The following is a 27,056-nucleotide window of genomic DNA, read 5'->3' on the forward strand; positions in this document are numbered from 1 at the left end:
CTGAGAAAATCGCCCCAATTTTTTTTCTGACCAGGACTACCACCTCTTGGACTGCCTCGATGTTTAACCCTACTTGGATAGCTTGAACTCGTTTAGTTTCAGCTGTCTTAAGCTTCTCCTGAAGATTACTTATCAGAAGCTTCTCTTTTTTGTTTTTACAAGCTGAAAATCCAAGTGTCTCGCCCCTGATGCCTGCTTTCAATGTGTCCCCGACGACCGTTAAGGGAGCTGACCCCATATTTATTTCTAAAAATGTTTGTATCCACCCCCGCATGTGTGTCTGATATGTCACATCCTGTAGAAGGGCTTTCTCAAAACTTTAGGTGGAGGCCGCTCTAGGTTTACCCAGCCCCTTGATACTAAGGATGAGAGGGTTGTGGTCAGACATAAAGCGTGGGGCTACCTCAATGGAGCTATTGTTGATGAGTGAGGATGAAATAAAAAAATAGTCTAGCCTGACAAGGGTATGGTGAGGAGCAGACAAAAAGTGTAGCAGGGCTGAGAAGGGTTTAGGCTAGCCCAAGAGGCTCTTAGGCCATGTGTCGCAGCTAGGTTGACCAGGGCCTGAAAAACCAGGGTCTTTCTACCCTTATACTTCCAGTTGTTATTGGTCGCTCAGTTACAGGGTAAATGTAGGTTAAGGTTGCCACAAAGAATTATAGGAGAGGCCAGTGCGCTAGTTCCCCTGACACTAGATTAATAACTCCAGGATCGTCCGTATTACTACCATAAATTGAGCACATTGTAAAGGGGGGACTATTAGGGAGAAGGCATTCGGTTATCACCCATCTGCCGAGAGAGTCAGATTTGACCCGAGGAGTATTGAGAGAGAGTCTTCTTTCAGCCCACCACCCTGGTTTTAGAGCCCTGGGTGGTTGCCCCCAGGACTTTGAGCCCGAAGGAGTCAAGTAAGTGCTTCTGTGACCCTTCAATGTGCGTTTCCTGCAGGCAATAGATGTCTCCTCTCAAAGATCGAAGCCCCTGCGCCACACTTTGTCTTTTGGAGTGATCATTAAGCCCACAGATATTTACACAAACGATTCTTAGAGTGTCTGAGTTAGCCATTTAAAAAAGAGAGAAACAGTAGTCCGGTGCCATGAAATGTAATTTCTGATTGTGTGTAAGCACAATGACTAAAAAGTGAATTGCTACAATTTTCTGTGCCCGTCTTTCCAATAAGAGTGCGTGCCCCCCACCCCTTCTTTGAGCAATCAGGTGAGACCTGAATGATGGCAATCTCCATGAGCCCCGTCTGTCTGCCACGCCGGAATAAGAGAGAAAACCCATGCTAAATTCCTTCTCTAAGTGGCCAGAAGCCCACGTGTTTTTTTACTGTGTGTAGAGCGACAGAGGAGAAATAAAGGGATAAAGATAAAGATGCAACCGTGTGTGTGAAAAAAAAACAAAAAATAAAAAATAATCTAAAGAAAACACGTGGCAGAGTCAGGCAGTGTCAATTAAAGTTCGGCTCTTCTTGCTCAGGATGATCTATTACTTATTTTGGATTTCAGCTCGTCCAGGTATTCCCCTGCTTTTTTTTCAGAGAGGAAAATTTTGGTTGTCCCGTTGATGATGACCTTAAGCCTGGCGGGATTCATGAGGTAAACGTCCACTACTTGTTGCTGAAAAGGTGAGATTAGTTGTCTTAGGCGCCACCTACGTTCAACTGTCTGATGACAGAAATCTGGCTTGGCAAAAAAAGTTATTCCGTTGGCGCCTTTATTGGAGTTTATTTATTTATTTAAAAAGTTTTATATAGCGCCAGTTTGACCCGTAGGTATCAGAGCGCTTTACATACAGGAAACGAGCCTTGTCATAGATCATCTCTTTAAGAAGGAAATTTCCGAAATAAACCAGAAATTCCCTTGGATGTCCTCCAGCCGGATTACCACTATTGTGTTGTCACTTTAGATGGAAAGGGAAGCGATGCATGACTCGTCTGGAAAGGAGTCTTGAAGCAGCTTAACGATGAAGCGTCTTGTTATGTTATGTTATGTTAAAAATATTTGTAACGCGCTCGGTCACCGGACGGTTTCATGGGGCTCAAAACAATAGCGGGGGAAGACAGGGCAGCAGGGTAACTCAACAAGCTAGCTGAAAAAAATGAGTCTTAAGTAATTTGCGAAAGCAAACATAGCAGGGGCACAACCTAAGGGAGATGGGGAGGGAGTTCCACAAAGTGGGGGCCAAAAAAGAAAAACACAATCATCCATGCTTTTTGCGTTTATACCTTGGAATCATCAGCAGGTTATGAGACATAGACGGGAGATCTCTAGAGGGGATGTAACGCTGAAGGCTGGATGTGATAAAGTCAGGGGCTTGGTCTATAAGGGCCTTAAAAACAGTACAGCCAAGTTTGAACGAGCAGCTATAGGCCACGGGAAGCCAGTGCAATCTCCTCAACAGGGGGGAGACATGTTGGTGTTTGGGCTGATGAAAGACCAGTCTTGCCGCTTGGTTTTGTACCAGCTGCAGCCGGTGAAGATGGTAAGCAGGGATTCCAACATAGAGGGAGTTCCCGTACTCAATACGTGAGGTAACTAGAGCCATGATGACAAGAATGAGTGCCTCAGTTGTAAGAAATCTACGAATTTTGCATATCCTGCGTAGATGGAAGAAACAGGAAGATGTTACTGCATTAATCTGATGCCTCATGGACACATCACTGGATATAATGACGCCTAGGCTCTTTACCGAATTGATGGGACAGGGCGAAGGCCCAAGGGAGGGGGGCCAAAAGCTGGAATTCCAAGGGTTGGCTGGCCCACCCATCAACACCAACTCCGTCTTGTTAGGATTGAGCTTAACCTAACTATAGTGCATCCACGCCGAGATCAAAAGCATAGTCGATTGAAAGTAAGTGCAGGGGGAGGGGGAAGAATCAATCGGAAAAATCAATTGTAAATCGTCCGCATAATTAAAAATAGTGACGGGGGTGTGACGGAGGGATGACATGAGGGGTTGCATATAGAGATTAAACAAAAGTGACGACAGAGCAGAGCCCTGAGGGACTCCACAAGATAAGGGGAAATAAGAAGCGGAGTAGTTGGACAGGTGGACTGCCTGGGAGCGCTGGTGCAGGAAAGATGTAATCCATGAGAGGGCCACGCCTTGGATACCCGCATTGTTGACACTGTCGATCAAGATGGCATGATCGACCATGTCAAACGCCGCCAACAGGTCCAATAGTACAGGAGCTTGGGCGATATTCTTGTCAGCGCCTTGCCTCAGTACATCCATCACGGCCACAATAACAGCTTTGTTGGAGTGAGCTGGCCGAAAGCCAGCTTGCTGATTATCCAAAAAGAAAGAGCCCTCGATGAATGTACTGAGGCAACGAGTGACGTAGGTCTCTAAGATTTTCCCCAAGTAGGGAAGAAGGGAAATTGGTCGAAAGTTACTCATGACCAAAGGGTCGGCGCCCCGCTTTTTTAATATGGGCAATACCACTGCCTGTTTGAAAGAATCTGGGACCATGCCATTAGCAAGCGATTTGTTGAGCAGTGACAAAGTGGGTCAGGACAGGCCCAAAAAAATTCTTTAAGAATTTGCGGGGGACAGCAATCATTAGGGGAGCCAGAGCTCACTAAATGAAGCAATGAGGTGAACTCGGTCAGGGAAATGGGAGGGAAGACATCAAATCGACGGGGGTTCATGGGAGGCAATGGAAGGGGAATGGAAGAGGAAGGGAGAGGGATGTTGCTTTTGATGGTGACAATTTTTTCAGTGAAATACGAATTCAAAGAATCGCAGAGAGCTTGAGTAGGTAGAGGTTGGACAGTAACACGGTCTGGCAAAGTGAGCTCCTCAACTATCGAAAAAATTTCCTTAGCCTTGGAGGCAGAATCCATAAATTTCTGGGAGAAATAGGAAGTTTTAGCCGATAAGATGGATTTTTTGTAGTGTTTCAGTAAATCCACATACTCAATTTTGAGTATGGGATCGTAGTTGCGCATCCATCGGCGCTCGGCTTGGCGAAGGGACAGTTTATCCGATTTTAATTGATCTGTGAACCAACGCTGAGCGTCGTGGGCACGTTTAGTTTTTATGGTTTTTAACGGGGCTACTTTATCACTGGCAGATACCAGCCATTGCTCAAGACGACAGTCAACGAGACCTGGTCCATTGGGGCTGTAGAGGCCAATATAGCTGGATGGATCATCCCCCTCCTTCCCTTCAGGAATACCAAGCAGGCGTAGATTATTCCGGCACTGGCGATTTTCCTGATCCTCCAGCTTTGTCATCAGGTCGATCATGCAGGTTGTATTGGACTCCCCCTGTTGCTTGGTAGCCAGGCATTCTGTCTCCAGGTGTTCAGTTCATGCCCCCATCATGGTGACATGGTCGCTGATATCAGAGCAAGTTTTGTTCAGGCGCCTTAGCCCACCCTGTAGTTTCTTAGTGGCATTTTTGTGAAGGAGGAGAAGGACCTTCTTAGGTGGCTAATGCTTAAGTTGAGACAATAGATCTTTCAGCAATCTCTCTTGTATTTTTGTTTAGAAACAGTTAAAGACAAATTGGTCTCTAATGTATGGGTTGACAGAGTTATGAAATCCACATGTGGAGGCCAAAACGCGTAATTCTGCAATTAAATCCTCCACTGACTCATTGCTACTATGCCTGAGAGCACACTAGATTCCTCTCTTTCGCTTCCAATTAAACACCCAGTCTCCATCTCCACCTGGTGTCTCTACCAGAAGAAGGTTGTCTGATACATTCTGCCTAGCAACACCTGGATTAAACAGTGCTAACTTTCTAGGTGGTTCATACCTGTGAGCATCAATAGCTACTAAGTAGTTCTTGAAGATATGCACCCACTGCTTCTATTTAAATTCTGGTTTACCTGACTTTAGCAACAAGCACTGGCGTTGCCAATAGGTCTCGTAGTAGGAAAGTTGGAGCTATTGGTTTTGTAAATGACAAAGCCTTTTATGTTTTTAAAATGAAAACAAAAATAAAAGGCATTGTTATTTGCAATTTTAATAGCTCCAACTTTCCTACTGCGAGACCTATTGGCAACGCCAGTGCTTGTCTCTTCAGCTGTCTATTGCCTCCTGTCGCACGCCCATTCTCCTCTTCGCCTGCCTTCCTTCTCCCACACTTTCCTTCCGCCTTCTTTCTGTCTCTTCGGTCTAGCTGGCTCTTCTCTTCTCTCCCACTCTTAAACCTCCCACTTTCTAGGGGCTTAATTTTAATGTGTGTTTGACGGAAAGCTTATTATTAAAAAGTATTAGCAGTTACTATTAGATAAGTACGTTTTACAAACTCGGTTATGGATTTTTCAAAACTGTAGAAAATTCTTTGGGCTTAAATAAAAATTACTTGTTGATTCAGGTATTCATTGATGAAGTCGTTTATATGTATGTGGAGTACAGCCTACAGCCTACAACTGAGCGCAGCATTGATGGGTTTGGCAGAAGGGAAGCCCCATACTATTGTTGAAGTTTACTCAAGGTACAGCACAAATCCTGGAACACTTCCACCTTCTAACAACATAGAGATGTACATTTTAGTTGTTACGCTTTCTTTTTCCCCCATCTTAATTTTAACAGGTGTTTCATGGAATGCTTATTATGCGTCACTCGGTTTTTCATTTTCTGCCCCCTCTCTACCTCCCTCTTGCTTTCATCACCCGCTCCCCCTTTTTTTTCTCGTGCCTCCTCTGTTCTTTTTTTCTCTAGCAGTCTATTGACTCCTGTCACACACCCGTCTTCCTCTTCACCTTCCTTCCTTCCCTAGCTGCCTCTTCTCTTCTCTCCTACTCTTAAACTCACCACATAATTACACTCTACTCAATACAAAAAAATACACTCCACATAACACCACTCAAAACCACCATAATTACACTCTACAAAATGCACCATACACTCCACATAATACCACTCACTGCCACATAATTACATGCCACATAATTACACTCTTCTCAATGCAACATAAATACACTCCACATAATACCACTCAGTGCCAAAAAATTACACTCCACATATTTACACTCTGCTCAATGCAACACAAAACACTCACTGCCACATAATTACATGCCACATAATTACACTCTACTAAATGAACATACAACCCACATAATACCACTCAGTACCACATAATTGCAATCTACTCAATACAACATAAATACACCTTCCATCCTTCCCTAGCTGCCTCTTCTCTTCTCTTCTCTCTCACTCTTAAACCCGCCACATAATTAGACTCTACTCAATACAATATAAATACACTCCACATAACACTAAAAACCAAATAATTACACCACGTAATTAGACTACTGAATGCGACATACACTCCACATAATACCACTTAGTGCCACATAATTACATGCCACATAATTACACTCTCCTCAATGCAACACAAAAACACTACACATAATACAACTCAGTGCCACATAATTATATGCTACATAATTATACTGCACTCAATGCAACATACACAAAATAATAACACTCAGTGCCACATAATTGTATGCCACATAATTACACTCTACTAAATGCAACATACACCCCACATACCCACTATACTCAATACAACATAAATGCAATCCACAGAATATCACTCAGTGCCACGTAATAACACACCACATAATTACACTATACTCAATGCAATATAAATACACTCCACATAATAACACTCAGTCCCACATAATTACACACCACGTATTTACACTATACTAAATGCACCATAAATGCACTCCACCTAATATTCTCAGGATGAGGACAGTGATTCAGTCACCGGTTTCCCTTGATGTCGGAAATTGGGCTACTAGTTGAGGGATTGGAACCCTACCCAAGCAACAATAACAATTTGTCAGGCTTAAACACTAGCAACACCCAAATTAACCTCTGCTTAACTCGCTGGACATTGCACAAAACAGTCAGGCTTAACTTAGAGGCCATGCGTAAAGTGCTTTTGCAGCACTTCCAACAGTAATAAAGTGAAAGCACAACACAAGAAAAATCCCCAACCAATTTAGAAAAATAGAGTAAATTGTAATCAATTATTTGAACTCAAAAACAGCAAAAATTCAATCATTAGAACCAAAGATTATGCACTTTCAAAGCTGGATGCAAAAATTGTGTTTAGAAACCCAAAGCAAAAAAACACAAAGAGTCCCTAGTTGGTGGGGGTATATACCCTACAGCGTAGACTGACCCAACCAAAAGGCTCTAAGGGTAGCTACGTTGTCAAGGACAAGATAGTCTTTAGCATAACATACACATAATTTACAAATAATTTACAAATACAGGCTAACAGTCAGTATAGGAACCCTGTCTACAAAGCACCACATTAATTAGGAAACTATAATCTTTACCAGTGTAAAAAACAATTTATTAAAAGCAATACAGTTTAAATTCGCATTCATAAAACAATTATACATTCAAACATTAAAAAACCAAAGAGTCGACGCGGCGTTTCGGTGTCTTGTTTCGATGATAACACCTTCTTCAGGACAGGTTTTTTAGTTAAAAAAATCTCTAAAAGGTAAGATTAAAAAAACATAATCAGCAGGGGCCTATTGTATACTGACGTTAGCATTGTTATGACATTATTACAAAATATGGACTGTACACACAAAACAACATTCGTGATCTCTATATTCACATTTGTATATTCAGGAAAACAATCACTGTTCTCTTTTACTTTTTTTATCCATTTGAACACCCAACAAGGTTACATCATGTCTAGGGTTATTAATTGTTACACCAGCAGTGCCAGTTTGATACACATACCCACATTTGATACTGGTAACCAAAGATATTGTCTAAGTCATGGTTTTATCCTTCTGTAGATTCACTGTTAGCTTGCATTACACATACCCTTTTATCCCAACACGATTAACTTATTACTATCTTATAATTATCCTTATGGTCCCATGCAGTTTCTCTTTTATCACTTAACAATTCTAGACCTACCTCAGAAATTGAGGGATTTAGGGAATTTGTGGTCTCATGAGGGTACAGTTTTTTTCAGTCATTAGTCTGACTCTCATGGACTTATCTTCCTTTGATGTAGTATAAAAGCAATTTTGTTCCACCTAAAGGGTAAATTACACAATTCAGATGAACCCAGATTCTATTACACTTTAGAAAACTTATACCTCCGTGATAGATATAGAGGTTCATTACCTGGATATAGGTATTCAATAAAATTATCTGTGCTGTATCAGGGGTGACCACCGTATATCAATTCGGCTGTTTAGCTAGCTAGATAGCTCATAAATATCTCTATATTTTTTGCATTTATTAACAGCACTATTCTGAGAATTAAGAAGGAATAGTAAGCGAATTGGTAGAAGGGAATGTAACAAATCTGAAGACCGCTACCTACAAGAGATAAGTTGGATCATCCCCAACCCGATACAACTAAAGGTAATCATGGGTAATTTTCTGACCTTAACCAACAAGACTCTGGTTCACACGTTATGTCTTAATAATAGGAATATTGTATTTCTGCCCTTTACAGTTACATGCTAAACAGCCGAATTGATATACGGTGGTCACCCCTGATACAGCACAGATAATTTTATTGAATACCTATATCCAGGTAATGAACCTCAGGACTGGGGTGGCACCACTTGGTGGGGTATGTCTCAAAGCCGATAGAGTTCAGATGCTAGGTTCAAGGTGGTTGTAGCCCTTTCTGTCCCTGAAACTCTGATAATGAGGCCAGCCAACTACCCCTTGCAGTCACTCTGGTGGTTCTGGGTTCTGGATGCAGGTCCAGTCCTTGTCACTCAGGCAGCATGGCAGCAGAGTAGCAGTCCATCTTACAGAGCAACACAACAATCCTTCTAAGTCTTCCACAGGTCCAGAGGTGTATGTAGGCGTTGGGCCAGAGGGTCCACTATTATCAATTATCTATTATCAAATCAGAGATGGGCCATCCTGCCACACCTATTTTGCCTTTTTATCACTGACTGGGACCAATACACAAACACCAACTGCCAGCTACACCTAGTCATGTGACTCAGGATACAGGCACCAAATGGGTGGGGCAAGAAATTGCTAAATTTGTATAAGTGGCATTTTTCAAATTGTGATTAAAAGTATTGTGATTTAAAATCAGACCTCCCCATTAAAGAGGGCTTTAATTACAATTCTTTAGACCTCAAACCCGACATTCCTACCTGCTCACAGTATTCCCTTATTAAATGTAATAAGTTAACCCAACGTTATCTAATATAAGAGGTCTTTTCTGTAGTGATAAAAGAATTTAAGAGTTTGTAAAACTTAAAAGTATATGTCCAACTTTTTGTTGTTGTTCTTTAAGGGCAACTTAGGGCCTACCCTAGGGGTGACTCGTATGTGTAGGAAAGGAAGGCTTATGCCTGGCAAAAGGTTTCTTTGGCCAGGTCGAAATGGCAGTTTTAAAACTGCCCACACATGCTGCAATGGCAGGCTATGACTTAAAGGTCTACTTAAGTCAGTGGCACACTTAATGCTGCAGGCCCACTAGTAGCATTTAATTTACAGGACCTAGGTACATGTAGTACCACTTTACTTAAGACTTATAAGTAAATTAAATGTACCAAATTAGGTGTAGGCCAATTTTACCATGTTTAAAGCAGCAACCACGCTCACTTGAACACTGTGTAAAGTGCACAGAGGTCCTAAGCAAAAATGGAGGAATAAGGCAAAAGGTTTTGGGAAGACCATGCTAAGGCTGTCCGGTCTAGCACTTAGATACTGGCGATAGTATCTACTTTCCACTTCTGCTTCCCACTTTAAGGTGATCTGACTGACAGGACATAGATATGGGAGAGTTGGCTCACCAGCCTCAAGGGACTCTATAGTCTCCGGATGGCCACTGGAAATGCTGTCTCTTTATATCCGGTTCCAGATAGACACTTGCCAAAATCAATTCCTAGAAGGTGAGTTGGGTACGCTCTTTCTGTTTTCTTTAGAATAGTACAAGACTTGGTTCTGAGAAACAGATTGGCAGGTCGTTGGTTGCATGTCACACACATCTTTCCACTTGAGTGGACCAGGTGAGGTAAACCAAGATCAGGAACCACAAAGATGAATGGAGGGAAATATTTGAGCTCTTTTGAGGATTGAGCAAAGCCTTGGAACAATCCAGTCTGGCTTTGAAGTGGACCAGGCCTCAGTATGTGGAAGGTGGGGTGATTCACCTTTACAGTGCAAAGGTTGTCCATGACCTTTATATTGCTTTCTCCGTCCTTGATTGATTCCCTGCCGACAGGAATGTGTATTAGGCAGTAAAAATACCTTCCATGTGTGACTTTTTTACACTTCTTGTCAGGGCCCGCTCAACTCCTACCTCTGCTCCTCCTGATTATTCAAAACAAAGACTGTGGCAGGGACAGCCTTAGAAAAACCTTCCAACACCATGAAAACATACTTAACCCAAACAGAGAGGGGCTCTGGAATTCACATTTGTTTCTGCCAGCCAGGAATAAATACTATTCAGAACCTCCAGGATTACTGACTAATTGGTGTCTGTGCTCCATGATGAAGTATGGTGGTGAAGATTTCTTTTACCGTGGGTATTTGGGGGAAAAAACTTATCGTAATGCCCTACAGAGAGCTGAAGACTGCTAGGGGGAGGAGCCCGTGGCTATTGGTTATAGAGGATTGCATCCCAAGATCAGTACCAGTTCCTGGTGACTTGGAGCTGTTCGTGTAACTTGGACCCTGACCTTGCTGGAAGTGCTGCCTCTGCCTTGAGGGAAGAGGCCAACTTTTTGTGACAGAAGAGGGGGCCACATCTGTGGCAGGCAGGACAAAGCTATATCATCATGCGAGGCCCATTGGTGGATTAACTCTACGATTAGCTATGGTGAGGCTTTTCTGTCTCCAAAACATTGTGTGATCCTGGTTGTCCCCAGCAGGGCTCTGAGCTTGCCTAGTCCTTCTCCCAGGCCTGAGTATGTTTGGTGGGGTTTTTAGTAAGTTTATAAGTTTCAAACCCCATAAACAATGTCCAAACCGCCTGAGGTTGCAGAGACACCTGGATATAAGCCCTGCTGTTTGGAAGCCTTTGCGTGTATGCTTGTGAGCAACATTTCAGGATAAGAAAACACTCTTTACTTGCTTGGCATAATCAAACCCTTCGGCAGTGAATAACTGATTGTGTAAAACGCCTTGCTTTAAACCTGTCGACAGTGGCTTATTGTATGTGAATACCCCTCTGTTGAAATCTATATGAAGGAGATAGTTTATTCTGAAATCTAGCTTCAGACAATGACACAGCACCAAGTCAGGGCTGATCTCTGCGCTAAATAAAATCAGATTTGTTGTTAGTCTCTTGGACCGCGCATTTTGGTTTTACTAGATTTTTCCGTGACCTTCAGCAGAGCTGCTCATACAATTCTATTACATAAGTTGGAGGGCCGTGGGAGTGGGCGATCGAGCTCTGAATTTAATGTGTTCTAATAGAACACATGCGGTGATGATAACCCTCTGCTCAAGAAAGCCTTCCTTTTGGCATCCCTTAGGGTTCAGCCTCACCCTGGCAGCATTATACAATTGCTTGGCTTTCTATATTTTGGTTATGCTGATGACATTCACTTAATCATTAGAGTTCGAGAGGATTTAGCCACGTTAAAGATCAGATTCAGGGAATGCATGACCAAGACTGCAGAATGGATGATTGCACTTCATTCTTCTTTCTGTCCCAGTTCGACCCTGGCAGGATAGAGATCTCCAAAACAGAGTTACTATTTCACTGTTGCAGTTGTATTTTTGATTTAAAAAAGTAAAAACACAAATTCATATATATAAATAGTGTTTTTGTAATAAAACTTCTCCAGTATTAGGGGTGTCTTTCATAGATTCACATGCCTGAATCATTCCCCGTCGTCGGAGTGGGAGTCCCACGGTACATAAAAAAGCAATAAAATGCTATAAATATATAGTAATACCAATAGAAATGAACCAGGAAGTAAAACAGCCAATGGTACAGTAGGCAAAAACTTCCCATCTATGACTATCATAGTCATTTTGTATAGTCCAAACTACAGCCAATCAGGCGCCAGCACCCACCAGAATGTTCTCCCCAGAGGCTCAGGCTCTCAGATTTTCTACCGCACGTCGTGTGAAGGGAGTCTCCCTGAGCTCTGCTCAGTTTTTCTAACTTCTACTTCATCTGTGTCTTCTCTTCAGGATGTCTTCAAAGAAATCTCTCTTCAGAGCCTGTGACTGCTGTGGTAAGCCTCGGCTTTTTGAGAAGGATCCACACAAAAAGTGTATTTATTGTCTCTACCCAGACCACCAGGCCTCTGATTGTAAAATCTGCAGAACCATGCCTCAGAAGACTCTCAGAGATAGAGAGGGTCGTTTACTGCTGTGGTTGAAGAGGCTAAAGGATTCTTCTAATACTGTTTCAGAAGTAGACAGTGTCACCTCTGCTTCCACTTCAGCCTCCAGGAAGAGATCTGCGCCTGAGGGAATGTCATTTCCCAAGGCTAAACTGCCTAAAAAACAACCACCTGCTAAAGGACTGGATCAACCTTCCACTTCTTAGGCTGTCCCCACCTCCAGGGGCATGGAAGGCGCTTCTGCTTCCTCAAAGGTGAAAAAACTCAAGCTTCCCCTATCTTCTGACAGGATTTTACCACAGAATTCATCTCCGCCTCCTGTGAAGTCTTCTTCAGCTTCCTCGTCGACGAGAACGACGACTTCAGTGACATCTACGGTAACATTTTCATCTCCGAAACCTAGTATGGTTATGTCCTCGTCTACGGCATCTCCAACGATGGTTTTTGTTTCTGTGAGGCCTATTTCGTCGACGTCCGTCGTCGACGCCTCGCCGTCGACGTCTTTAAAGGCTTTACCGCCGACGAAAAAGACTCCGTCGACGAGCTCGTCGTCAGGCTCTACGCCGTCGACGACAATACCACCGTTGACGAGGACTGACTCGTCCACGAAGACGGTCCCGTCGACGAGGAGTGTCCCGTCGACGAAGGGTGTCCCGTCGACGAAGAATGTCCCGTCGACGAAGAGTGCCCCGTCGACGAAGAGTGCCCCGTCGACGAAGAGTGCCCCGTCGACGAAGAGTGTCCCGTCGACGAAGAGTGTCCCGTCGACGAAGAGTGTCCCGTCGACGAAGAATGTCCCGTCGACGAAGAGTGTCCCGTCGACGACGAGTGTCCCGTCGACGACAGGTCTTCCGTCGACGACGAGTGTCCCGTCGGCGACGACTATTTCGTTGCCGAAAAGTGTCCCGTCGACGAGAGGTGATCCGTCGACGACAAATCCATCGGAAGTTAACCCTCCGACGACGCCGCAGTTATCCTCATGCACGGCACTACAGGTGTGGTCTCCGTCGACGGTGTTTTTAACACCACGCCAAGCAGCAGAACAGCTGCGCAACACTGTAATGAGGTTTTCACCCCTGCGTGTTTCACCTCACAAGGTGTCCTCTGAAGTCCCAGACCAACTACTGGATTCTGACAGTGACAATGAGATGGTCCAGAATACTTTTGGACAAGCCACTAGTCCATCGGAGTTACATATTAAACTTCAAGATGATGAATATGAGGATCCTCACTCTCCTGCTGAAGTATCGATGCCTGTCACTACCCCTGTTGCTCAAGTGCCTTTGGATTTAATATCCAACTTACAATTTATGCTGGACGATTACTATCGGAGGTTTCCACCTTCGGAATCGGCAGGTTCTGGACAAGCAACTCCAATTTCGGAAACGCCTCTACCCGTGCTCCCATCGGTGTGCCCACCTTCTCACCCACAGCCTGCTCACGAAGAGGACCCGCAATCCTCGGAAGATGACGACCAACGGGAAGAAGGAGAAGTGGATGATTTATCGGAGTGGGAGGACTATCAGGTCCAATCTCCTTCTACATCTCCTCAGACTGCGTCGGCCTCCCCTCCTGTTGATGTAGCAAATTTTCACTTGCTGATGGAGCGTGCAACCGCACGTTTTCATATGAAAATGGAGCATACTCAACAAGAATGTTTCCTTTACGATTTTAAAGATCAGCCCAGACGACAAATTAGGACAATACCCATTGTGGAATTCATCTGGAAGGAAGGTGTTAAGGTGATGTCAACGCCGGCTTCCATTCCTCCAGTCTTGCCAAGAATTGATAAGAAATATAAAGCTCCAGACAAGACGCCTGCCTGTCTCATTGGACAAGCAAAACTTGACTCGGTAATTGTCCAGGCGGCTCAGAAAAGGGCCAGAAATCCGTCCTCTGCAGTTACGGCACCGCCGGATAGAGATGGCAGACGCCTAGACTCAATAGGAAAACGAGTTTCCACCATGGCTGCAACAACTGTCCGTGCTGCCAACGCATTAGCCATCTTAGGTCGTTACGACCGTCAAATGTGGTCTGACATCTCACCATTTATCGATCTACTCCCTGAGCCATCCAAGGCGGAGGCACTCCAGATTCTCAATGAAGGTCAAAGGACCTCTGAAGAGATAATTGATTCAGCTGTTGATGTGGCATCTACAGGTTTTCGCCAATTAGCAGGGGCTGCGGTTCTCCGTAGACAGGGGTGGTTACGTTCCACTGCCTTTAGACAGGAAGTGCAAAACCGAGTTCTAGACATGCCATTTGATGGCGAATATTTATTCGGCCCCAAGGTAGAGGAGGCCTTACAGACTATCAAGAAGGATACCGAAACGGCCAAATCCTTAGGCACTCTACAATTTCACAAGCCGCCCTTTCGAGGAGCGAGAGGACGAGGAACGTCCTTCAATAGAGGTGGATACCAGCAACAACACCAACAATCCTCATACCGTCAGGGTAATCAGCGCTACCAAAATCAGCGCTACCAGTCTTATGGGCAGAAAAAATCTCAATACACCCCAAACAGGGGTAGGGCTACATACCGCGGCAAGGACAAGCGACAATGATATTTTTCACCTGCCACCACCGTCTTTTCACCCTCTCAAAAGACTTGGCGGAAGAATCTCCAAATTTTACTCCAATTGGCAGTCGATAACAACGGACAAATGGGTCCTGGATATTGTCGCCAGGGGCCATGCCCTAGAATTCGAAAAATTTCCCCCAAATGTACCGCCAAAGGGCCCGCCTCCAGCTCACCTGAAGGAGCTGCTTACCCAAATCAAAATGATGATACAAAAAGGAGCTATCGAGAGCGTTCCTCAGAGGATGAGAGGACTAGGATTTTACTCCAGGTTCTTCCTGATCAGAAAGAAGAACGGGGAGTGGCGCCCGATCCTCGATCTTCGAGCATTAAACAAATACCTAAGGAAATTAACGTTCCGGATGCTCTCTCTTCAAGAAATTTTGCATCTTTTATCACCAGGAGATTGCATGGTCACCCTAGACCTCCAAGATGCATATTTCCACATCCCCATCCTACCTCGCCACAGGAAATTCCTTCGCTTCAGGGTGGCTGGCAGGGACTACCAATTCAAAGTCCTTCCTTTTGGACTACGGTCAGCTCCAAGAGTTTTTACGAAGGTTTTAGCTCCAGTAGCTGCGCACCTCCGGCTGGAGGGAATACAAATTTTCCCATATCTGGACGATTGCCTTATAAAGGCCAATTCTCATGGCACCGTTCAACGTCACCTTCACCAGTGTCTTCACCTGTTTCAGTCTCTAGGCCTGACAATAAATTTCTCCAAGTCCCAAATGCAATCGTCTCAAAGAATAGCATTCTTAGGAGCAATGTTGGACACTCACAATTGCAAAGCTTTCGTCTCCAAGGAGAGACAAATGAAAATAAGTCGGCTAGCACAAGATCTCATGCAAAGAAAGTCAGTTTCTGTCCGACTATACAAATCCTTTCTGGGGATGGCATCGGCTTGTATTCCATTACTTCCAAATTGCCGGCTTCAAATGAGGCCGCTCCAGGAGGAACTAGCCCTGCAGTGGCAACAGGTTTCAGGCACTTTCGAGGACCTCATTCAAATCACACCACTCATGAAAGAGTCTCTTCTGTGGTGGACACAGAGGTGTCATCTCAGTCAGGGTCATGCGTTCCTTCAAGAACCACCAAGTCTCACCATCACTACAGATGCATCCCTCGAGGGCTGGGGGGCTCATCTGCAAGGCCTCACGATCAGTGGCAAATGGACTGTGCAACAGAAACGGTGGCACATCAATCGTTTGGAACTGAGAGACATTTTTCTTGCCCTCAAGGCGTTTTGTGCCATCATTCAGAACACCAATGTGTTGATAAGAACAGACAACACAACAAGTATGCACTACGTCAACAAACAGGGAGGAACTCGATCTCTTCTCCTGTCTCAAGAGGCGCAGGAATTATGGACATGGGCTCTTCACCACAATGTACAGTTGCATGCGGTGCACGTTCCGGGAACGGAAAACGTCCTTGCGGATGCACTCAGCAGGACCACAATCACCAACCACGAATGGGAGCTTCACCAGAACACAGTGGACCACATCTTTCATCAGTGGGGTTGGCCAGACCTGGACCTATTTGCGACAAGTACCAACAGCAAATGCCTGAGCTTCGCCAGCTGGCACCCCCACAAGAATTCTCTGGGGAATGCATTCTCCCTCGATTGGTCCCTGAGGTTTGCGTACGCTTTCCCACCGATTCCGTTAGTCCCCAGGGTTCTGCGGAAGATGAGGAAGGAACCTTGCCGACTGATCCTGATCGCGCCCAGATGGCCGCGCCAGTATTGGTTTACGGAGCTCCTCCTACTATCAGAGAGCAAACCAATTCAGTTACATCCAATCCCGAACTTGCTCAGTGTTCAGGAAGGTCAAGTTTTCCATCCGGACCCAGCTTCGCTGAGATTAGCGGCTTGGCTCCTGAACACCAAGAGTTTGCACACTTGAACATCCCAGCAGACTGTAAAGAGGTGTTGGCCAAAGCTAGAGCACCCGCAACCATCAAGACTTACAGTCTCAAATGGAAACGCTTCTGTATCTGGTGCCGTTCAGCAGGTGTTCACCCCTTTTTGGCAAAGCCTGAGGAAATTCTTCCTTTTTTCTTGCAGTTGGCACGAACAGGTCTGTCCCATGCTACTTTGAAAGTATTTCTGGCTGCAATATCCAGATATCGACAGGATGGGTCCAATTCTCTGTATTCATCAAGAATTATCCAACAGTTCTTTAAGGGTCTCTTTAGAATGTTCCCTCCAGTACGTCGTCCACCTCCTTTGTGGCATCTGAATGTGGTCCTGGGTCAACTCATGCGTCACCCATTTGAGCCCATCCATCGAGCTGACTTGAAGTATCTTTCGTGGAAGGTATCACTGCTTTTAGCCTTAACATCCGCCAAGAGAGTTAGTGATATCCAAGCTTTCACTGTTCATCATCCTTTCCTCCAATTCACTAGCGATTCTGTCATACTTCGCACAAATCCCAAATACATTCCTAAAGTGCCTTCGGACTTTCATCTTAACGAACCTGTTGTTCTTAAATCATTTTTTCCAGACCCGCAAACTCCTGCGGAAAGAGCTTTACACTCGCTTGACATTAGAAGATGTCTTAAATTCTATCTACAAAGAACTTCTGCTGTACGCACCTCTGACCAGTTGTTCATTACCTACGGTGCGATTCGTAAAGGGCAGGCAGTATCAAAACAGACTATTGCAAGATGGATATCTGCTGCCATTGCCTTTTGCCATGCACAGGCTGGGAGACCTTTACCATCTGCGCCCAGAGCGCACTCTACAAGAGCAGTCTCCTCATCTACGGCCTTATTCGCTGGAGTCCCACTTCAGCAGATCTGCAAGGCGGCGACTTGGGCGAGTCGCCATACCTTTACCAGACATTACTGTCTAGAGTCCATCAGCGAGGCTGATACTTCTGTGGGTCGAGCTGTTCTACGGAACCTGTTTCATTAAGGTGAGCCTCTGTTTCCCACCTCCTTGTTTTCTGCTGTCAGACGCTTCTTATGTTATGTTTTCACATATTTTCTTGATTGCATTATGTTATGCTTTATATGATATGTGTTTATTCACTTCGCATTGTTATTTACATTACTAGCTGACAAGCTGGGTGTTATGAGCGTCTGTTCAGCAAAGATATGTACTGCTAGCTACTCTGATTCAGGCATGTGAATCTATGAAAGACACCCCTAATACTGGAGAAGAACAATAGTTACTTACCTGTAATCTGTGGTTCTCCAGTATTGGTGTCTTTCATAGATTCACATGCAACCCGCCCACCTCCCCTCAGAGGCTTTCTAGGCTATTATGGTTTACCTTCACTCCTTGCGAGAAAATCTGAGAGCCTGAGCCTCTGGGGAGAACATTCTGGTGGGTGCTGGCGCCTGATTGGCTGTAGTTTGGACTATACAAAATGACTATGATAGTCATAGATGGGAAGTTTTTGCCTACTGTACCATTGGCTGTTTTACTTCCTGGTTCATTTCTATTGGTATTACTATATATTTATAGCATTTTATTGCTTTTTTATGTACCGTGGGACTCCCACTCCGACGACGGGGAATGATTCAGGCATGTGAATCTATGAAAGACACCAATACTGGAGAACCACAGATTACAGGTAAGTAACTATTGTTCCTTTTTTTGGGCAATTTTTGGAATTGTAAATCTTCCATGATTCTTGTTTACTGAATGTTTTTCCCATAGCTCCTTTGATAGTTCCACAAAGGATCCACGGACCCTACCAAACCCAGAAAAAAAATGTGTGTTCCATAAAATCCAACAGTAATAATGCTTAGGCACAGATCTAGTCTGCAACCAGGTGCCACGATCCACCTTCGGGGGACATCAAACCACTGCTGCCTGCGGCCAGGCCCGGCACTTTACCCTCCAGGGGTGTCCAAACCCTGCTGTAAGACACCTGACTGGAGGCTCACCTTCCTCCTCTTCCTTCAGGGGTGTCCGAAACCCAAAGCACATGGGATGGCCAGATGCCCACCATCTGCCCCACTCTTCACAGATGTTGGGCCCACAATGTGCACGGTCTTTGGTCATGTGCAGTGGAGTCTCTTTGGATCGTGTCACAGTAGTGCGTGGATAAAAACTTGATGGTTCCACAGTCTGCAGATGATTGCCATATCATTCAACGATCCTGCAACAAAATTATTATTATTATTTTTTTATATGTGATTACACTATGGGATTGGGATCAGAGTGTGCTCAACCTGCCCCTAATATTCCCCTCTTTCTTTACTATTTTAAAGATATAGTAAAGTATGAGTGAATGCATAGTAGATATGTTTATTTTTACTCCAGTTGAAATTCAATAGATATGTGTACTTTTCTGTTTTCTAGGGCACCTCCAATAATAGGCTACTTGCCTTTTGAAGTTCTTGGCACGTCAGGCTACGATTACTATCACGTGGATGACCTAGATAATTTGGCAAAATGTCACGAGCACTGTAAGTACTTCTTGGAATTCTCCAGTATATAAATGACAGTTTTAGGCCATGGGCAAATATGTATGAATTGATCAGGGTTTAAGTTTTGTGACATTTCATCGACATTGAAGGTCTTTGTGCAGGGGATCTCTGTAGACACTGCATAAATACACAATTATATTCTCTCAGTGATTACTGGTGACCAGTGCTTAATTTGTAAATACAAAAAATAAGTGTCAGTGCCTTTATCACGGGGCCACTGCAGCCTAAACCATCCATTACCCCTACCAGCCAGCACTGCCAATGACAGTACCAACACAACTACTAACCATCACACTCCAACGAGTGTAACAATTCAGACTATTCCAGGCCCCCAAGGCTTTAAGAATGGCATGGGCGGAAGGTATTAGTCATGGTTAATGTATACTCAATTAATAAACTACTGTTGTTGTGCTCATCTCTAAATTAGACAATCAGTGCCACCATGTGGCAGACTGTCATAAGTGCTGGTGTTAACAATTAAGTGCCCGTACCGAGCAGCAGAAACCACTTGCTCAAATTAAGCACTCCAAGTGACATGGTCACTGTCAGTAGCACCACCATATTACGGTGCTTCTATGCTCTCCCACAGATGGTCTGAATTTCCAGCACCCTTGAGAAGCTTCAAAGAACTATATAATGGCATTAAACACACATTTAACAACAGATAATTCATGTATTGTAAAAAAAAATTGGTAACTCTGTGTACCTGATGCAATTAGATTGATCACCTTGCATCAATTCTTGGAAATTCAACAGCAATCTAGTTTGTAGTAAAACATATGTATACCATTTATATGAACAACCTCTGCTGTTACTATACTTTATTAAACTAGGGGAAATAAACGTTCCACACAAAGTGTAAATCACTCGTCAGAAACAAAATACAACGAAAGTTCAGCATTTGATGTAAATTAATTTTTCTATTAAGGGATCCATTTGTCCCTGCCACAGTCCTGTTAGAATCGCATTTCTCCTGAAAACCAAGTGTGCTGACGTAATCGAAAGTGGTTCTGAACAATTGCACAGCCAAATTAAGTTCTTCGTGGAAAGTTAGGCATTAAAACAAGCATTGGCATATATCCTGCTTTTAAAATGCAACGGCTGGTGAATTGGTTTTGCCAATGCTTCTTATTTTACTGTTCACAAATGGCTATTGGTCATTTTGGAATGGTGAAATGCAGGGCTCTCACATAAAGAAAAGCCTTAGCAAAACCAGTAGGTCAGGCCTTAACGTGTTTGTGAATTCTAGCACACAAGCTATTTGCACAAATCCACACATTAAAGCCAAACCTGTTGACTTTGCCTATGTGTGTTAAAATTAGTGCTTCATACCGCAAAGTGCTGTAAGTAACAGGTGTTACTGCTAGTAAATGTACTATTTGCAACCACGGAGAAATGGAAGTCTGAGTTAGTCTTGCCAGGATATAAAGTTGTGATCTTCAGCCAATATCAGATATAAGCAGTGAGTGTTTACTTAACTGCGCCATTTAGCAAACATTAAGCCTTTATAGTATATTTCTGTATGTCTGACTATGTACTAGAAGATGGTATAACAATAAGATCTTTGCATTATTTGCCTTGGAACGCCGTACGATCAATAGAGTTGCAAATGAGGATTTGCATTCTTCCTTACTAAATAAAGTACCATTTTATTGGTTTCAGGAATGAGAAATATTTGATTGATATAAACAAACTTGAGAATGCACAAGAGACTTCTAACCGCAGATTCCTCACTTTTTCTCTTTTACCCAGGTGTCAGTAGGGGTCCAGAAACGATTCAGCAGTACCCCTGCGTGCCAGTAGGTAGCATGACCTGGCTCTCCTCTGATGTTTTTTCACTCTGGAAATGATGCTCCAAGCATGTGTAGGTGTCACTCCCTCATGCTCTTGTCAGTCGTTTCTTTTCTGATCCAGACCTACATCTAGTCTCTTTGAGACCCTTTACCTCACAAATTTTACAGTGTGGAAGGGTAGTATCACCTCCCAAAAGTACAGGTTTTAAACCCTGTAAGGACTGTTGCAAGCAAATCTCTGTGACAGATTCTCATCAGGTTTGCCTGTCATACCTGGGGCTGAGACATGATTTCATGATTTTATGGCCTTCAGTAACTATGTATCGATGAACCCAAAGGCAATAAGGGACCCCAAAGCTAAACAGTATGTTGCTAAGCTTCACAAGACTCCTTGTTTTGACCTGTCCAACTAAGTCCAAGTGTCGGTCTTGGTCCCGTTCCCTGTTCATGAGTCAATCCTTAGGCCAATCATCGTCACACTGTTTGGGTAAGCAGAAGACGAAATATAAAAAAATCTAAGTAGGACTTGGCTCTCTCCCGTCACTCTCTAACTCCTGAGCAGGCGCGAGTGCATCCCCATGTCTCTCATTCTTGCCCCCGAAGTCAGTCGACATTGGAGCCCATCCTGCAACTTGTCCAAGCACAGCCTAAGTGTCTGGGGCTATCTGCCACCCTGAGGCAGATCAAAGAGTTCCGTGAGGCCATGCTGCTACTCTTCCGATCCCTTCCAACTCTATGGGCACACCCTGCGTGACCCAAGGAGCTCATCCCCAGTTGGACTCATTGAACCAATCACTGGAATCTCCCGGCTCACATCACTGACACCTGATCCACCTGTTATTGGAAAATTGAGTGCCCATTTTGCTTTCATACTCTTAATTTTGCGCATTCCAACCTCAACTGGGTCGCAATTGGTTTCCACTGAGCTACAACCTTCCCTGATTAACGTTCCAGAAGGCAGATCTCATTTTGTTTCTTGTTGCGGATGGATTCTGGCAAAGACTATGATACAGGAGATGAAATTAGCCAACCCTATTACCAAGAAAACTGGCATGATATTCTCCAGGAGGCCAATGGTCTTGACACCTCTCCTGATACTGGTTTTCTCTCACCATCTGGTCATGCCACTGAAGAGAATGTTTCTTTTGCGATGGTTATTCGGAGGGCGACTGAAGTTCTCGACCTCCAGCGCCTTACTTTACAGGTTAAAATCAAAGTCCTGACCGAAGTGGCAAACTATTACTGAATCCCCACTTCCTAGGGGCGCGGGCCAAACCTTGCTGTGGGCCCCAGTCAATTGCCAAATTGCAAGATGCCACCGCCACAATCCTGGTGACCCTGCCTTTTTGTCTCAACACCCCTCTCTTGAAAGCTTGGCAGTGCAAGGCTTCCTGTTAAGAAGTGAAGACACTGGTAAGGCTCAGTAGAGTCTTTATTAATGTCAATACCCGTCACAGGTTCCAGTCAGCTGGTGTCCGCTGTAGAACCTACAGGTCAACAAATCACTCACACATTCCAACAGGGTCTGGACAGAAGGTGAAGAGGAATGTACCATTTAGATAAATTAAAACACACCTTCCTTATTCGGGAGGAAAATAAAAACAACAACAAGACAGACTAGATAATAATGTCTAACAACCTATATACATACTATGTATACACAATAGCAGAAGGAGAGTGCTAAAATACCCTTAGTTGTGGATATGGATGTGCAGAAATGATTCGTTTTTCATAGAGTCAGGACGCACACCTGTGTTTCAATCTTAAATCCATAATTTGGTCCAACCTTTATCTTTGCATGCGTGCAATTAACTGAAGTGCCCCGCCCGAGGGCATCGGGTACTAACATCAATAGAAGTGGGACTGCATCCAGTCCCCAGCGAATGCACAGCGTTGTGCCGTCTTAGGCCGTACTTTTTTACATTTTATCTTTTTCAATCCAATTTATCCATTTAGTCATGTTTTTTATCCACTTTTGTAAGGGCGGGACCACACGCTCCGTGTACATGTTATTCGCAAGTTTCTAATGTTCAAATGGTGTCGCTCCGGACTTTCCCAAGAACATGAATGAATTCTTTAAAAGCAGTGTTTATTCAAGAAAATCACCCAATGCATTTCGGGCTGTCATTCCCTTCTTCGGGGGTCACTGTAAACAATTACAAAACAATGCAATTACCCGACTGTGAACACAAAGCTTTCACGTTTACCAATATAACATTCTGCTAAAAAAACGTATCACGTCTACCACTTTAAATTAATCACTGTGTTATAATTATCTGATAAACCAACATAATGTACCTTTATTTCTAACCCTCCCTCTCAGGATCTCTCCCTTTCAAGATCACTCCTTCCCAACGTCAGTATTGTGCTATGCCCCCCGTTTTGGCTAGTGTCCTTCACCAATTCCTCGTCCTTACAAAAGTGGATAAAAAACATGACTAAATGGATAAATTGGATTGAAAAAGATAAAATGTAAAAAAGTACGGCCTAAGACGGCACAACGCTGTGCATTCGCTGGGGACTGGATGCAGTCCCACTTCTATTGATGTGCAGAAATGATGACACAGATACCTTATTTAATCCTTTTATCCCCATATGTAATGGCAGAGAATTTTGTTCTCTGAGATCTTCAGGGAATGTATAGATTGGTATCCATTTTCACACTTTTAGTGGCAGGGTCCACACTAGATTCTCAAGTGGTCTTGTGTGGAACAATTTTGTCCATTCCCCAGGTTTGACTTTTGGAGATGCACAACGTTTCTCCCTACCCTGGCTATTCTGATAGGCTCAGAGTACCTGGAGTCTTTCTTCCTACGTGGTTTAGGAAGGTCCATGCAGACCAACTCTCCAACTTAAAAATCAGGGTTTTTTATATGTTTGGTACAATCCTATCAGCTTTTGTACTTATCATGATGTTGGGAAAATCTCCTAGCTATGTCTCCTGTCTACCACACACAGACTCTTCTTCCTTACCATGTAGCCGATAATTTGGTTTTAGGAACTCTACCTTTCAGGGAAGCAAAAGGAGTGATTCCTGTGATACAATTAGGTGTGGTGCGATACGCCCATAAGGTGTCTGTAGGAGAGTTTTAGCAGGTTTGTCCATCACGTCCGCTCTCTGCAAACATTCCTTAACCATGCGATTCATTCTTCCGACTAATCCATTCGAATCAGGGCAATATAAAGGAATTTTGTGATGCTGTAGTTAGAGATCAGCGAGAAGTTTTTTCATTAGATCAGATCTGAACTGTACTTCATTACTAGTCATTTAGAAGTCCGGAATGCCTTCTTCAAATAACACATCTTCAAGAAATTGGATAAGAGAGTATTAATCTGATGTATGCATTGCTTGACAACCCAACTTGTGTGATAATCTACTAACACCAGGATGAAAGATTCCTTTAATACTTTGAGATTAAGGGTACCAATTATGTTGAGTGGTAATTTGGTTCAAGGAGTATCTGGGACCCCCACAGTAGGAGGAGGAGCTTCCTGGCTTGGTACATTTTGTGACTCTTCATGCACTCTACACAGTCTCTCACTTTGGTCTCAACCATGGTGTCCATGCCTGGCCACCAGTAATCCAGTGTTTTTTTACACTTAGTGAGGCAATTCCCTAAATGTCCCACATGTGCCAGATCAATAATCTTCATTCTCAACTTTTCTGAGGGAACGATTTTCTCTACACTGGCCTGTCCGACGTACTTAATTCCAACCTAACTTCCCAGTATTTGGACAATAAAGCAGGAACTTCCTTTTTGTTGTCTGGCCAACCATTTTTAAGCACTCTTTCAGGGAACTCATTTCATCGTCAAATCTAAAAAATTCCTTCCATTCCTCTATATGCATACTCCTCAATTTAAGTACTATTTACTTGTCTTCTTCAACATTGGTGTCCCCTTCTTCTTCTGCAGGTGTGCAAGACATGAAATTTGCAACCTCATGTTGTGCCCCAGGGAGATATTGCACTTTGAAATTGTAACCTTCCATCTCCAAAATCCATCTGGATATCTTAGGAATGGTTCTAGCAGACCCTTTCGTGTATTAGGATTCATTCATGGCTTGCGGTCGGGTTTGATGGTGAGTGGTAGGGCCAATAAAAATAACCAAAATATTTGACTGCCCAAAAGCACCCAAGAGCCTTATTTTCCACAACAGAATAGATTTTCTCTGCCCCTTTTAATGCCCTGGAGGCAAAAGCAACCACCTGTTCATTGCCATCCACCCATTGCGTCAAACTAACCCCTAAGCCCATATTGCTGGCATCCATGCTCAAAGTAGTGGGTTTGGGGGGTGGCTACGCAACATGGCCGACAGGACGTGAGCTGTCGGCCTGTCAGCCTAGCCCAAAAATCCTGGTAAAGACGTGATCCTGTGCCTGATCGCCGAAGACACTGCGGGAACGGAGGTCGGAAGCCCGGGGGCACGCTCCGGTGCTGACGTTGGCGAGATCCGACTGCAGGAGGCAGCGCAAGAGGCGTGATCTGCGGGAGCCGGCGCCCTGACTACGGGAGGCCGAGGTTGCGGCCTACTATCCGGGCCGCTGCTGGGTGACGTCGGAGACAGCCGCTAATACACGTCAAATACTGGTATCTGTGCTCCCGGGACCGGAAGCCGGGAAACTAAGTGCCAGATCTTCCCCCTCTGGGCTCGGACTTTGGAGGAGCGGCGGCGAGGCTTGGGAGAGGCGCAGGAAAGGTGCGGTGGAGCCCCCGAGTGAGAGAGGCGATGCGGAGGCCTGTACAGCCATCGAGGGCCGACTACTGTACCTGACGTTGCCCCCAGGGAGTCGTGAGGGGCCTGGAACTGCGGTTGAGGAGATCGCTGAGGCTGCAGGGAGGGAGCTGGACGGAGCGGGGCCCCGCTGCAGCGGAGGGCCGCACACTGCACCAAGAACGCATCGCAGTTGCGTGCAGTGCTCACCTACCCCCCTGGCTGTTGAGGTGAGGCGAGGCGTGCCTCGTGGCGGACTAGAACCCACCGTGGTGAACCTGTGAACCCGGGGGGTGGGCCATAGGAGAACTGGCACACCGGACCCTGCGGGTAGGAGACTTGGGCTGCGTGGGGGTCCCCTTTGGGTCTCGCTGCCTGCCGATACCCTTGCCCCGGACAAGGGTGCGAAGGGGCCTGCCCTGGGGATAACATCTATGACCTGGAGCAGCTGAGTGGGACCTGGTGTGAGGAGCTGCGGGCGTGGACTTTAGATTGTGGGCCCCCTCATATGTGGATTTGTGGCAGAGCAACTGAGCCCCGTGCAGGACGGAGATCGTGGGTGGCCTGTCTGCCGGTGGCCCCTGCCCCCGCATGTTGAAGCCTGTGGGTACGGGTGGCTGGCCGGGCCGGGCGCTGTTCGAGGCCCACTCTTGATATCCTGCTAACTCTTGGGAGCTGCGGAGACCCATCCACGGAGGGCACCTGAGGGAGGAGAGTTGGGAATCTCCCTGGGGGGGCACCGCCCAGTGGATCACCGGTGAGCGCGCCCTCCCCTCGGGGGTGCAGGGCCTGGCCTGGAGGGGGACGTTGCAATTGGCTCCTTTGCTTAGCTTGGACCTCGTGCGGGGGACCTGAGAGCCCGGGGGCGGCGACGATATTTCCGAAGTGTCAGGGACGCCGCCCGCAAGGGACAATGGCGAGTCTGACCTAGTACACTGTGGGATCCTGTGCTCCTCCTACCAGCTCTGCGAGAGTCACTTGAGACTTCCTGGGGGACCCTGATTGGGAGGGGCGCTTGCGGGGCCTTGCTGGGCACTGATGATGCGGAAGGACAGGATGCCCCGAGCCTCGCAGCCCAATACCATTACCCAGTACACCACGCCGTGTCTCCCTTCGCAGAGTATCACCCGCCAGACCGGCCAGGGAGACGAGGGCCAAGTGTCTGGCGGCTCCTCAGAGCCCTCCAGAGCGGAACTCCTGAAGGCCATTCAGGGATCTCACACCGCCCTTGAACGGCAGATTG

General features: G+C 45.1%; 1 protein-coding gene across 1 annotated transcript in view; it reads left to right on the forward strand.

Annotated features, from left to right (window-relative positions):
- Positions 1 to 27,056, forward strand: part of CLOCK (clock circadian regulator) — a 1,177,342-nt gene that overhangs the window by 716,894 nt on the left and 433,392 nt on the right. Inside the window, exon 12 of the mRNA XM_086962635.1 lies at positions 19,180 to 19,286. Within this exon, the coding sequence (XP_086818761.1) occupies positions 19,180 to 19,286 (107 nt within the window). The remainder of the gene's footprint in view (positions 1 to 19,179; positions 19,287 to 27,056) is intronic.

This window comes from Lissotriton vulgaris, chromosome 3_1 (genome assembly GCF_964263255.1).
Source record: "Lissotriton vulgaris chromosome 3_1, aLisVul1.2, whole genome shotgun sequence".
NCBI classification, from domain to species: domain Eukaryota; kingdom Metazoa; phylum Chordata; class Amphibia; order Caudata; family Salamandridae; genus Lissotriton; species Lissotriton vulgaris.